General features: G+C 39.1%; 1 protein-coding gene and 1 long non-coding RNA gene across 3 annotated transcripts; both read right to left on the bottom strand.

Annotated features, from left to right (window-relative positions):
* Positions 1-5,682: 5,682 nt before the first annotated feature.
* On the bottom strand, positions 5,683-6,519 carry LOC126582771 (uncharacterized). The gene is made up of 3 exons (XR_007609584.1): positions 6,141-6,519; positions 5,873-6,050; positions 5,683-5,741 (listed from the first exon to the last, which is right to left on the bottom strand). It is a non-coding gene; the product is annotated as an uncharacterized LOC126582771 (long non-coding RNA).
* Positions 6,520-7,589: 1,070 nt separating this feature from the next.
* On the bottom strand, positions 7,590-12,919 carry LOC126582669 (uncharacterized protein At2g38710-like). 2 transcript variants are annotated; one of them, XM_050246839.1, is made up of 5 exons: positions 12,591-12,919; positions 10,989-11,108; positions 9,862-10,009; positions 9,576-9,669; positions 7,590-8,021 (listed from the first exon to the last, which is right to left on the bottom strand). In XM_050246839.1, the coding sequence occupies exons 1-5, from the start codon at positions 12,692-12,694 to the stop codon at positions 7,816-7,818; spliced, it is 672 nt and encodes a 223-aa protein (XP_050102796.1). In that variant the 5' UTR covers positions 12,695-12,919; the 3' UTR covers positions 7,590-7,815. The 2 variants fall into 2 exon arrangements, with proteins under 2 accessions (XP_050102796.1, XP_050102806.1); XM_050246849.1 differs by having other exon boundaries at positions 9,895-10,009; positions 12,591-12,915.
* Positions 12,920-14,476: the final 1,557 nt, after the last annotated feature.

Raw genomic sequence — 14,476 nt, forward strand, 5'->3', positions numbered from 1 at the left:
CAGATTTTTTTTTTATAACTAACGAAATGAAGACAACTCCGCATGTGTAAGTTTATCTTACATTGCCGATCCCAAGCCCGGATAAAGGAGGAGGGGAAGGGCGTCAGGTAGTCAACAGCCGGCACTCCTAGGTTACGTCGAATCCTTATGAAAATGAATCCATAACCAAATCGCGCTAAAGCTAGGGCGTCACCTGTAAGTGGCGCGCTGTGTGGCCCGAGCACAGTGATAAGTGAGCAAGGGTCGCTGTATCTCCATCGGCACCCGGATGCAGTGTTAAATGAGCAAGGGGGCCATAAAAACTTCTTTTCGAACGACTCCACTCAAAGTTGTTTGGGAGCTTATGCTCCTATCAACTTTACATAAGACACACAAAAGAAGTATTTTGATCTTATTAGACGGGGGAGGTTGAAGAAGCTAGGACAGAAGGGTAGAGTTCAAGAGAGTAGAATGCGTTTAGGAACGTGGAATATAGGAACCCTAACGGGAAAATTTATGGAAGTAGTGGAAGTTATGGTGAGGAGAATGATACATATTATGTGCCTACAAGAAACTAAGTGGGTTGGTCTTAAGGCAAAGGATCTAGAAAACTCAGGGTTTAAACTCTGGTATTCGGGCACAAATAGAACGAGAAACGGTGTTGGCATCATCGTGGACAAGACCTTGACACAAGATGTTGTAGATGTCAAGAAGGTAGGAGATAGAATCATGGCAATCAAGATTGTAATAAGACAAGAACTCATCAATGTGATTAGTGCGTACACACCTCAAATAGGGTTGGATACGAGTTTGAAGAAGAAATTTTGGGAAGACCATGGAGACTTGGTGCAAGGAATTGCTCAGACGGAGAAGTTATTTATATGAAGAGATTTAAATGGACACGTGGGCAAGGAGACAGGCAACTATGGAGGTTTTCATGGTGGCCATGGTTTTGGGGAGAGAAACGAGAATGGGGAAGCTATATTGGATTTTGCAATGACATATGATCTCTTCTTAGCCAACACCTTCTTTAAGAAGAGAGAAGAACATATGATCACCTACAAGAGTGGGCCGTCAAAAACACAAATAGATTTTCTTCTAATGAGGAAAGGGGATTGTATAACTTGTAAGGATTGCAAAGTTATACCGGGAGAGAGCTTGGCTAATCAACATCGCTTGTTGGTGATGGATGTACATATCAAACGAGTGAGAAAAAAGAACAAAACTTGGAAGTGCCCAAGGACTAGATGGTGGAATCTAAAAGGAGAAAAACAAGTCATTTTCAAAGAGAAAGTAATCACCCAGTGTGTGTGGGATAGAGAGGGGGAAGCTAGCCAAATGTGGGATTCCATGGCTAGTTGTATCCGAAAAGTAGCAAAAGAGGTATTAGGAGAGTCCAAGGGCTTTACTCCACACCAAAGGGAATCTTGGTGGTGGAATGAGGAGGTACAAATAAAGGTGAAGGCTAAGAATGAATGTTGTAAAGCCTTATACAAGGATAGAACCGATGAAAATGGTGAAAGGTATAGAAGAGCGAAGCAAGAGATGAAGAAAGATGTGAGAGAAGCTAAGTTAGTGGCTTATGACGATATGTATAAGTGACTAGATACCAAAGAAGGAGAGTTGGATATCTATAAACGAGCTAGAGCAAGGGAAAAGAAGACAAAAGACCTAAACCAAGTGAGGTGCATCAAGGATGAGAATGGAAAAGTTCTTGCTACAGAGAACGCGGTCAAAGACAGATGGATAGGTTATTTTCATAATCTTTTCAATAAAGGACATGAAAAGAGCACTTCTTTAGGGGAGTTAAGTAACTCAGAAGAGTGTAGAAATTACTCCTTTTATCGTCGAATCAGGAAGGAAGAAGTGGTTGTAGCTTCGAAGAAGATGAAGCATAGAAAAGCAGTGGGCCCAGATGATATACCGATCGAAGTGTGGAAAGTCTTGGGAGAGACAGGTATAACATGACTCACTTACCTTTTCAATAGGATTTTGAAAACGAAGAATATGCCAAATGAGTGGCGAAATAGCACTTTGGTGCCTATCTACAAGAATAAGGGCGACGTACAAAATTGCATGAACTATTACAATGAAGCTCTGGAAGAGAGTCATTGAGTATAGATTGAGGCAAGAGACACAGGTTTCAGACAACCAATTCGGGTTTATGCCAGGGCGCTCAACCATGGAGGCAATCTATCTCTTACGAAGATTGATGGAAAGATTTAGAAAGGGGAAAAATGATTTACACATGGTCTTTATAGATTTGGAAAAAGTGTATGATAGGGTCCCAATAGACATTCTTTAGAGGATTTTGGAGAAGAAAGGAGTACGAGTAGCATATATCCAAGTTATAAAGGATATAACAGGACATATTTAAGATGATATTCCTTGGTGTATGCTTTTCGAATACGATATAGTGTTGATAGATGAAACTCAGGAATGGGTAAATGTGAAGCTTAACCTTTGGAGAGAAGTGTTGAAATCTAAAGGTCTTCGCCTAAGCCGATCAAAGACAGAATATATGGAGTGTAAGTTCAGTGCAAATGGAGGCCAAAATGAGTTAGGCGTTAGGATCGGAGATCAGGAAATACCAAAGAGCGACTGCTTTCGCTACCTAGGATCTATCTTGCAAAAGAATGGAGAATTAGATGGAGATCTCAACCATAGAATACAAGCTGGATGGATGAAGTGGAAGAGTGCATCTGGCGTGTTGTGTGACCGCCGTATGCCACTGAAGCTCAAGAGAAAATTTTATAGGACGACAATAAGGCCGACGATGATGTATGGCACAGAATGTTGGGCGGTGAAGCATCAACACGTACACAAAATGGGTGTAGCAGAGATGAGGATGCTTCATTGGATGTGTGGGCACACGAGAAATGATAAGATTAGGAATGAGGATATCCAAGGTAAAGTAGGAGTAGCCGAAATTGTAGGAAAGCTGAGAGAAAATCGGTTACGGTGGTTTGGACATGTGCAAAGAAGGCCTACTGACGCTCCGGTTAGAATATGCGACTACAGGATAGAGGTTCAGGGCCGAAGGGGTAGAGGAAGACCTATAAAAACTTTGGAAGAGACTCTAAGAAAAGACTTAGAGTACTTAGATCTAACGGAGGACATGACACGGGACCGAGCACAATGGCGTTCTAAGATTCATATAGCCGACCCCACTCAATGACTTGGATTTTTCAAGTCTCCAACCGAGAAGTTTTCCTCACTTGAGAAATTAAGGGAATACTACCTCAACCTACATGCTTTACTCACAAAGCTTCAACATACAAGCTTCAACAAAAGAAAAATTCAAAGAACTTAGTGAAGAAGGCTTTGGTGTATTTAACACAATATGTTGAAATGAAGCAAAACTTATTTATTGATTTCTCCGATAAGTTACAAATATGTACATATGAATGAGTCAAAATAAACAAACAAGAGGGGGCATTCACAAAGGTTGCTTAGGAGAAGTCTCAGCAGTCGGTAAAGCCTCAGAAATAGAAGGCACCGGAGGGTGATCACTCGGAGCCTCAGTACTTGACAGAACCCTAGAAGGAAGAGGCATCAGAGGCTGATCATTTGGAGCTTCATTACGCAGTATAGCCCCAGAAGACGAAGGCAATAAATGCCTTTGGAACAAACCCACAAACCTCTGATGATCAAGTAAAATCTGACAATCAGATTCCTTCATCTGGTCAAGCTTCCTCTTCATGTTTGTAGTATAGTCATGTGCGAGCCTGTGCAACTGTTTATTCTCATGCTTGAGCCCTCTAATCTCCTGCTTGAGACTCATCACTTCAGCCGCCAATGATTCAACTTGGCGGGTTCAAGCAAATAGGTGTTGTGCCATATTTGACACAGAACATGCACACTGAACACTGAGAGCCAGAGAATCCTTAACAGCCAACTCATCAGACCGTTTGGAAAGAAGTCTGTTATCTTTGGGAGTGAGAAGGTTCCTGGCCACCACCGCAGCGGTCATATCATTCTTCATCACGGAACCTCCAACGGTAAGAGGACCAGTAGGGGATAAGAAGGATAGGCACCATATGTTGTCTGGAGAAAGCACGGCTGCCTCTTCACCAAGGTTTAAGTTAAAACGACGGTCGGAAAGGCCAAACATTTTCAAAGGTGTTGAAGAGAGAATAGGTCGGACAAATCAAGATCTTAGAAGTGCAAGAAGGGAGCTTCTACTAGTGGAGATTCAAGTATGCTTTGGACTTAATGCCAACTTCTATAAAAATCTGCACTCGACGGAGCTTCAGAAATCGAAGAGGCGCCTGCTCAAAAATTGAAGAGGCGTTTGCTTTCTCAAAAGCTGGGTTGCTCAGATACCACGAGGGCCGATCTCAGAGATCGAAGAGGCGTTTGCTTTCTCAAAAGATTGGCTGCTCAAAAACCACGAGGGCCGATCTCAAAAATCGAAGAGGCGCTTGCTTTCTCAAAAGCTGGGCTGCTCAAAGACCACGAGGGCCGATATCAGAAATCGAAGAGGCACCTGCTTTCTCAGCCTTGCCAGCACCTATCACATGCACACTTAGCTTTGCGGAAATTACGGGCAATCTGTCGAAGATTTCTGGTGAAGTAGAAAGCACATGAATCTTACTGTTCAATCATCCACTTTCCACACGCAACATCAGCTCATGAGTACCACAGATAACTTTGCCAAATATCTCTGACAAATTTTAGACACGTGAAACTTGCAGCCCCCACTACATCGCTATGACCAAGAAGGGTAAAACAATAGCAAAGAAACAGCACTAACAAAGTTTAGACACATAAATTTTGAAGGTTTAGCTATCATATTATTACCCACAAGGGTAAAGGAACAGCACCACTGTTGGATAATTGGAAAGTCCCTGTGTGTCAACCTCTGTGCTCCGTGGCAAGGTAGACTAGTAAAAATGCCCAACCTTTACTCACATTCGAGAAAACACTCCCAACAAGATTGCTTGCTCCAAAATTGAAGAGGCACCGCCCTCCGAATCTCGAGAGCCAGACTCCAACAGGATTACTTTCTCAAAAATCGAAGAGATACCGCTATTCGAATTTCAAGAGCCAGACTCCCAGTAGGATTGCTTTCTCAAAAATCGAAGAGGCACCGTTCTCCGAATCTCGAGAGCCAGATCCACGATAGGATCACTTGTTCAAAAACCGAAGAGGCATCGCTTTCTCAACTTCGAGAGCCAGATCTCCTTAGATAAAGCTTGTCTGTAATCTTCACACACAACATCAGCTTTCCAAATACCACAGACCACTTTTTCAAAATGCTCTAACAAAGTTAAAACACGTGAAGCTAGCATCTCCCACTACAGTGCTATGACCAAGAAGGGTAAAGGAATAGTATTACTACTTGTTGTTAGGGAGACTCCTATATATGTCGACATTCATCCTCAACGGACAGGCAGACCTGCAAAAATGCTCAACCCTTCCTCATATATAAGAATGCACTCCCAACGAAGCCTCTCGAAATACTCAGCTTTCTTTCCCCCCGATAATACCTCTGGAAACAAGCTACACCAGAGCAAGAATATCTCATATCATCAGGGTTAAAAGCACGGGTATCACATATCATGCTTTTTCCCTGTCTTTTCATTTGACATTATTCTTACCTGCAAGACAAGGAGAAAGAGAGCAATCAGTCAGCACTTGGAATCAAGCTTCCAGTCAGTAACTGACTGCCTAGAACCCCTTACCTGATTACTTACTGGCATTGCTCTCGAGTACTCATCTTCAACATCTTATGCTTCCAGAGAATATATCACATTTGCCTGAGGAACAGATAGGGCAAGTGAGAAGGATACAAGGAAGCATGTGGAGACAAGTGTAACAGAGCATGTGCCGATACTTCCACTACTTTGTCAACATCAAAAGTATCCCATATCAGCAAGGTCGAACGTACTCTAGATTTGATGGATTTGTTTTGACCCTCAAATTCTTCAGTCGGCCTTATACTTTGAAGGTAACCAGAAAACCCTCCAACCCAGTTCAAGAATAAGCTTGTGGAAAGTTACTTCTTCAAAATCAAAAGTATCTCATATCATCTCTTCTCTTTTTCTTCTCTTTATCCTTCATGCTGCCTATAAGATAAGGAAAATGAGAACAATTAGCCGGAACTCGAAATCAAACTTCTGATCTGGGACTGATTGCTTGGAGCTCTGATTGCTTACCTTGTCTGTCACCTCTTTTAGCAGATCCCCTAGCTCGGCGACTTGGGGGACTCCTACTACATGGTTTGTATCGCGCTTGACCAAGCCTGAAACTACAAGTAAGCTTCAAGTGAAATTGATACATTACCTTGTGCATCTTCACCAGTTAAAGATATCACCCCTGGACGGAGGAATAGTACTTCCAGAGAAGATGCCACATCTACCTATGAGACAGATAAGGCAAGCGAAGACGATACCACACTTCGGTACTTAGAAGTTTCGTGATTACTCAGCGACTTGGATCTTGCACGTCCCCAACCGAGGAGCTTCCCCTCCAACCAGGAGGCCAATCACAGAGCGACATGTGTCAACATCAGAAGCCAATCATAGCGCGACACATGTCAACATCGGAAGCCAATCACAACACGACACGTGTCAATGTCAGAATAAAGCTAGAAACTCTCTTCTATAAAAGGAGATCATTCTCCCAAAGTATTTCCTAATGTTATTTGTACTAAATCATTCACTTGTACCCACTAAAGGAGAGCTTGAACCTATGTACTTGTGTAAACCCTTCACAATTAATGAGAACTCCTCTACTCCGTGGACGTAGCCAATCTGGGTGAACCACGTACATCTTGTGTTTGCTCTCCTGTCTCTATCCTTTTACATACTTATCCACACTAATGACCGGAGCAATCTAGCGAAGGTCACAAACTTAATACTTTTTGTTGTACCAAAGTCCTCACTAATTTTGTGCATAAACAATCCTTAAGTCCTTACCTTTTTGCATTGGTAATGGATGAGTTAACAGGACATATTCAAGATGTTATTCCTTGGTGTATGCTTTTCGCAGATGATATAGGGTTGATAGATGAAACTCAGGAATGGGTAAATGTGAAGCTTAACCTTTGGAGGGAAGTGTTGGAATCTAAAAGTCTTCGCCTAAGCCGATCAAAGATAGAATATATGGAATACATGCGGGATGGATGAAGTGGAAGAGTACATCCGGCGTGTTGTATGACCGTCGTACGCCACTGAAGCTCAAGGGAAAATTTTATAGGACAGCAATAAGGTCGGCGATGTTGTAGGGCACAGAATGTTGGGCAATGAAGCATCAACACGTACACAAAATAGGTGTAGCGGAGATGAGGATGCTTCGTTGGAGGTGTGGGCTCACGAGAAATGATAAGATTAGGAATGAGTGGGTTGGACATGTGCAAAGAAGGCCTACTGACGCTCCAGTTCGAATATGTGACTACGAGACAGAGGTTCAGGACTGAAGGGGTAGAGGAAGACCTAGGAAAACTTTGGAAGAGGCCCTAAGAAAAGACTTAAAGTACTTTGATCTAACGGAGAACATGACACAAAACCAAGCGCAATAGCGTTCTAGGATTCACATAGCCAGCCCCACTTAGTGGGAAAAAGCTTTGTTGTTGTTATTGTTGTAACGAAATGAAGACACACATGTTTTTAGTCCACATGTCCTTAATTTATTGGCACGTAATTGTGCCATGTAGGTTGTTCTCAAGACGTAGAGTCTGAAGAACATAAAATTACACATGAAATATGTACTAGTTTCTGGGAAATTGAGTTACAAGTTTTTACAAGTACAACATTATTGCAGTCTGCACTGGAACAACAAACAAATCCACTCCAACCCCAAATGCTTTCATTCGGAATAGTTCATGTTTGTTCAGCGGCTGCCAGACTTAGCACCAACTACACACGGAGCTCCGCCTCTGGTTTCCTTTACATAGGAAACATAGTCATTATGGTCCATCGTGCATAAGGAGCTCTGGTAGCGGGTCAACCGTATACGGTTCCGAATCGACTCAGTGATGCTCCCATTGTAACCAGATTTCCTCATCAATGAGTCAATTGCTTCAGTTTTTGTCCAACCTGAAACCAAATCAGACCAGACTAAGAACCAAAACACTAACAAACATAAATCGGCACAGAAATTTCGGCTTATTGGTGAATTACAGAACACATATCACATTGCGTTCCTTAATTTTCATTAGAAACCTAGCTACAATTGGATCCTTATCTTCAAAAATAATCCACCTGACTTCTGTTACAATGGATGAGTAGTAACAGAAATCATGAAAGAATACATTAAAACCTAGGAATCGGTAACCCTGCGTCCGCTAAATTTACGACTCAATCCATTAGGCTAAAACCTTGTCTATGAAGGATAGGGGCTTTTTAGTTCGGTACTAAAAACTTTGCTCATAAAAGATAAGGTTGCTTCAGTTTTAGGCACTATAGCAGACGTAGAAGACGTAGAAGAATTGTTCAAGGTTAGGTACCAAAGGTAGAAGAGGGAATCAGTTTGGACCACGACGTCATTCAAACCATCAAACAGTAACGGTTGCAAAACTATATTATCATTTTTTAACAAACCTAATTTTTATGACCATGACATCCATACAACTGTGTGTCTGAGTAGTAGTAACAGCTTGGTCCAGTTGTTTTTCTAGGCTTTAAAGTTCAAAGTACTCAAACCCAAATCCTATGCCCTAAATCCTTATATATCTTAAACTTCAACGAGACTCAAGCAGTGACACCAATGTGTGGCTGAGGTGATGTTACAACATAAAACTATATAAAAAGAATCATCTATACGAACCCATTCAAACCGTAATTTTGGAAAGCTTACCCAACTATTCAAACAGATGAAAAACAAAAATTCCCACTCTCCTGGATGATTTTTTGCCCCTAACTAACTTTACCTCATTTTCTCTGTACCTCATCTTACAACTATGTAAACAGCTGCTGATACAAAAATCTATAAAAGAAACTGGTTTGGTTCGTTCCATGAAAAGTGGCATTATGACCACCTGTTCAATTAGCAAAACAGAATGTAAATAAGTAACAAACTATGAACATAAGAAACTTAGCTAATAGTTCGCCCACTCAAAGGACCTTTGTCAAAATGTAGGACGATAATGAACCGTACTAAATTTCCAATTGGGTAAAGCTCCTTATATTTTTTTTAATGCTTTAGTCCTTTTTTTTGTAAAATTTAACCACTCACCTTCCTTGTCATTTCCCAACTCTTCCCCTCCCCACCTTTTATAGCTGGGCATAGTAATGCCATGGAAAGTGGTATGTTTCTGTTTCAGGGGCCCCAAAATGGACTCTTATGAACCCATTTGAGGGGTCCATCACAAGCGACTGTCTTATGACCAAGGCAACATATGCTTTTTTCTAGTTTAAAAATAAATAAATAAATGTGGAAAATCATGAGATATAATTGTAAATTTATTAACAAAACAGAATTTGGAGAACCGGGCAAAAAAATAAAAGATCACATTTTCCAATTCTAATTTCATTTCAAAGGTTGGCGTAAAATTTGCACCACCAGAATTTTCATAGATACTACTATGACTTCTTTTGCTCATAAATTTCAAAAAGGCCTATTTTTCGAAAATAATGAGTGGACAGAATTACCTTCATGGGCAGCAATCTCAGGCAAATACGTGGCGCTGCGCCTTGTGTTATAGTCAGGATCAGTAAACTCAATAATTATACCATGTTTTCCAATCTGCAATAATTATTAATCATGATAAGAGAGCAAACAAAATTTTGGAGATATATTACAGAGTGAATTATGACCGTGCTTCTCATGCATACTGTATCCCATGCCAGAGTATATTACAAACTTAATCTAAACAATGAGACCTACAGTATACCATGCAACATAGCTGATTAAGCCAAAACCATTAAAGATCCTTACAAATATCCTAACGGTGGAAGAACTTGAACATACCTCCCAATCGAGGTAGTTACTAGCAGTTTCATAATCAGTCAGAATGGAAACTGTGCATTCCAAATAAGGTATTTCCTTAGCCTGTATTGGGGGAAACCTCCGGTCCTTCAAAGCACTACAGAAAATTACAAACAGGAAGAAATGATTAAAAAATATCACAAAGAAAAGAAAACCCCACATCAGTATAGCAAAATATAAAAAAATAAAGTGTTATGCAAATGCAGTAGGATGTCTCATATATTCAATGGTTTGCACAAGATCTGACCTAGCTCAAAGCAATAAGCGTTGTTCCAAAGTATATGAAGGCTCCAAGGAAGCAACATTGATTAGCATTATTATGTGACAGCCAAATGTTATTTCTAATCAAGAATCAAGTATTTCATGGAAGATCAAAGCATACTGATTCAATATTACTGGAGTAGGGACTGGGTGGAGTTAAGGAAAATTAATGTGTCAAATGATCATACAGCAGTGAACGCTACACATTGTTTGACTAAACAAATTATAGAAGAAATGTTCAAACATTGCACGACTTTATCCAATCCTACTACATTCTGAGGATCGAGTGGAGCACTGTGCATGAGGCGAGAAGGGTCTTGCCAAGTCAAAGTTCTTCAGCCCTTTCAGGATTGCTTCAAGAAGGTTCAAGGACACCGGTCTTGTCTTGATTTTGATCTCCACCAATCATTGCATCTATTAAAATCCTCATCTCTCTTTGTCTCCTCCTATCCCTTAACGGTTACCTTTACCTGTTCTTCCTATTTTGCACATCGAGTGGCAGTAAATTGATACCAGTTGTTGATATCTCTTGTGTTTCTTATGTTAAAAAAAGGGCACCAAGTCGGAAATAAATAAGAAACCTTTTAAAAGGTCTGATCGTTAAAGATATACAAAAACCAAAAAAGAAAAACCAATCAAACATAAACAAGTTAAAGAATCAAAGACCAAAAGACACAGGTCAAAGGTTAATGACAAATAATAATGAAGACTTCGCAATCCAAAAAATGGGCCCATTCATGCCACATAATGATGATCAGAAGATCTTTTGATAAATAATTACAAGTAACAAATAATTAGAAGATTTGTTATAATACCTGTTTAGGGCATAGTCCCTGAAGCCATTAATCAAGCCCCGAGCTTCTAGTGTTCCTATGCATCCACGCAAACGAGGCTCACCACCATTCATCACTTTCTTCCAAGTAACAAACAATGGACTGAGACCAAAGCATTGTTAATATCAGATGAGAACATTGAAAGAATCAATGTACTGCTTCTTAAGCCATAAAGCAATCCACACACACACACACACACTCTCATATATGGGTGTGTGTATGTGTGTTGTGTGTGCCAGTTACGATGCAGATCACCCACTCTTACGACTGATATGCAAGTCCACAAGTTAGGTTCCCAACTTAACACACACACAGACATATTAACATACATACATATAGATTCTATTAGCAGAAGGAAACATGAAAATAATATTGCCGGCTATTTATCGCTCATAACCCAAATGACAAAGGGTAATATAAAAGAGCACATGCCACATGATTGTAGGATGCAATATTTAAACTAAAAGCAAATAAATCTCAAACCAAGTGTTGATAAAAGAAACTGCAAGACGTACAGCCTACGTCGTACATACACTTCTTGTCTTAAGAGAAGGTGTCAAGTTCAAATCTCCCATTCCTCATAACCGGTACGAGAAAATTATCAGATCTATCCTTATGTCTAGTTAAAAAAAAAGACATAAAAAGAACAAGGGAAAAAATAATTATAGGAGTCCCTTTCTCCTAAACACCATGGTCCAAGAACATTGTGATCACCCACCGTTCTACCTGAATCCAATGATAGGTAGTCAATTAACTTTGTTGTTGTACTTTTTCCTCCACCGTTGGATTAAGATCGAAAGTGAGTGACTAAATTTTCCTTGGACCATGGAGTCTAGGAGAATGGAACTGATAGTCATAGACACAACGAAGACTCAAATTGCGCTCTTGCTTTTGCAAATGACTGCACTTTATTTTTCAAATAACAATACTACAAAAAAAAGGAACGATTCACTCAACAAGTTGATTCCCATAGCCAGTAAAAAATCCAATGCTAGAAGCTAAGCCAGCACACCGATCAGGCTCCAATAAAGGGCCTCCACCGCCTCGTGCATTTTCGAAACAGAGTACCTAATCTGAATGGACTTCAATCAAGTACCAAACTAATCATATATCCTATCCCCTCTTGCCTAGTGCTGATTTCAGAAAACATGGGATCGATACAAGGCCTTCCAACACCACACTCATAACTTGCTGACCGAAGACAACTGTACATGGCTGAGCTAATATACTTTGGGAAAATTCAGCAATGGCATGACAAAATCATCTTAATCTAAGCAAGCCACTGAGACCGGTTCTATATATATATATTAAATTTGTAGTTCACACTTCACAGTAGAAGAAAAATAAAACAGAATTAAAGTAAAATGCCATCGAAAAAATGAAGCCAGAAACCGTCCTCCCAGTAGATACAATCTCAACAATCTTCAGCAAAAAGTAAAACCATGGCATTAGATTTTTCCTAAAAAATTAAATATAATAAAATTGAAACGAGTATGTGTGTGTACATATATATATATATATATATATATATATATATATATGTATATATACACACAGAGAGAGAGAGAGAGAGAGAGAGAGTACTGCTGGCCGTCGTCGAAAGCAGGGGGAGGAGGTTGGTCGGTGGTGTAGTGAGCGAGGAGAGTATCGAAGCAGTAAGCCACCATGTCCTTGTTCGCCGACACCATTTTTTGTTTATTATACAATTGCAATTGGTATAAATGATCGGTTTGGTTGCTTCGTATTTGATTTGATCCCTGAAATTAGGGTTTTATAGAACGAAAGAATGGAAGTATAAAAACCAAACTTTTTTGGTCCCAGAAAACCAGAAATAATTGAAACAGAGAAGAAAGCAGGAAAAAGTAGAAAATTTTGCTTTGTACGAGGATCGACCATCCTCTGAAGCAACCGAAATAATAAAATAAAATAAAAAATTTCCTCCCAAGTCCGCCACCAAAAAATACAAATATTCGCACCGAATTTCGCACGTCATTTTCTTTCACTTTTTTTATTTTTAACCGTTGAAAAGGTGCAACTCAGCAACGAGTAGCAAGGTGAAAATTTTGGTTCCATTCAGGGAATGAGAATCATTGTGGAGATTCCGGAGATCATTTGATCACGTCTATTTATCATATATTGTGCATTCTATTTTTATTAGGTTATGTTTATATTTAATTTTAAATAAAAAAATTTACAATAATTTTTTACTGCACGATATACTATGAACAGATATGATTGGAGAATTTTCGGGATCCTCACAAAGAGGATCCTCATTCCCATTCAGGTTCCTTGAGTTGGGTCGGATTGGAGTGGAACAAGGTGAAATTCAATTATAAATTTTGCACATTGTGTTTGGATGAGAAATTTTATTGATGTTCGATTATTTACACCTTATTTTGCAAGATTTATAAAGTTAAATCAAATATAAGGAATAAGGTGTAATTCAAATCTATAAACTCTTTATATTGTATTTGGATGAGAAAATTTTACTGACATTCAATTATGTACCTTATTTTGCAAGATTTATAAAGTTAAATCAAATATAAGGAATAAGGTGAAATTCAAATTTTATAAATTCTTTATATTGTGTTTGGATGATGAAATTTATGATTACTAATAAATTTGAAAATGACGGAAATAATGAGGTAATTTTATTTTTTAAAATTTGTGAATTTTCTTGTTTAGTTAGCTTAAACAAACAATGGAATTTGAAGACAAATTTTTTTTTTAACTGTCTCATAAGAATTTGAAAATGACACCTATCAACATCGAATTTAAACTTTGGGATTTGTGGTCCCAAATTACATGTTTTTTTTTCCACGAGAAAATTCTAAATTTATATGTTTATGAATCCAAACAAATAAGGGAATTGATGCATATCAATTTATAAATTATGATTTTTGTCAAAATTCTAAATTTATTTTCCTCATTCAAATATATTGTTAGAACTTAGAATTCAATTCCAAAGTTCATTATCTACTCAAAAGTAAAACGAAATAGGAAAATTAACCATGCAAATGTGGAATTAGATTATAAAACAATACCATTATCCAAATTTATATACATCATATTATACAAATTAGGTAGGTTTGGTTTGGCGCGCACGAGTGAATTTTCAGGTGTCGGCTAGCACATCGTGATTGAGTGTTCAGGTGAACATTTTAGGTCGGAGTGTGTCGGTTTGGTATCAAAGTTTAGAACTCATATTGGGTTGGGTTAGAGGTATGGCCATCCAAACCAAACTCAATAAATGATCGGGTTTAGTTTCGCATCCTTTTCCAATTACATCCTGCCCAAATTGAGTTTACAAATTGGAGCTGATTTATTCAACCGAGTTAAAAAATAAAAATAAAATAAAATAAAAACACCCTTAAAATCAGCATTTTACATTCTTGTTGGCGTGAAAGTTCTCTAAGGTACCGTTTGGTACATGAGACGGGACGGAACGGAGTGGGACGATGCGTTCCGTC

The sequence above is a fragment of the Malus sylvestris genome, chromosome 2 (assembly GCF_916048215.2).
Source record: "Malus sylvestris chromosome 2, drMalSylv7.2, whole genome shotgun sequence".
NCBI classification, from domain to species: domain Eukaryota; kingdom Viridiplantae; phylum Streptophyta; class Magnoliopsida; order Rosales; family Rosaceae; genus Malus; species Malus sylvestris.

Bases quoted from the DNA above. Each gene is read 5' to 3' on its own strand.
- LOC126582669 (XM_050246839.1), bottom strand. From the start codon at position 12,694: ATGGTGTCGGCGAACAAGGACATGGTGGCTTACTGCTTCGATACTCTC. The intron at 10,010-10,988 runs GTATTATAACAA...AATTTTCTGTAG, and splicing joins AGGGACTATGCCCTAAACAG to TGCTTTGAAGGACCGGAGGT. The intron at 8,022-9,575 runs GTAATTCTGTCC...ATTTGGTTTCAG, and splicing joins TGAGATTGCTGCCCATGAAG to GTTGGACAAAAACTGAAGCA.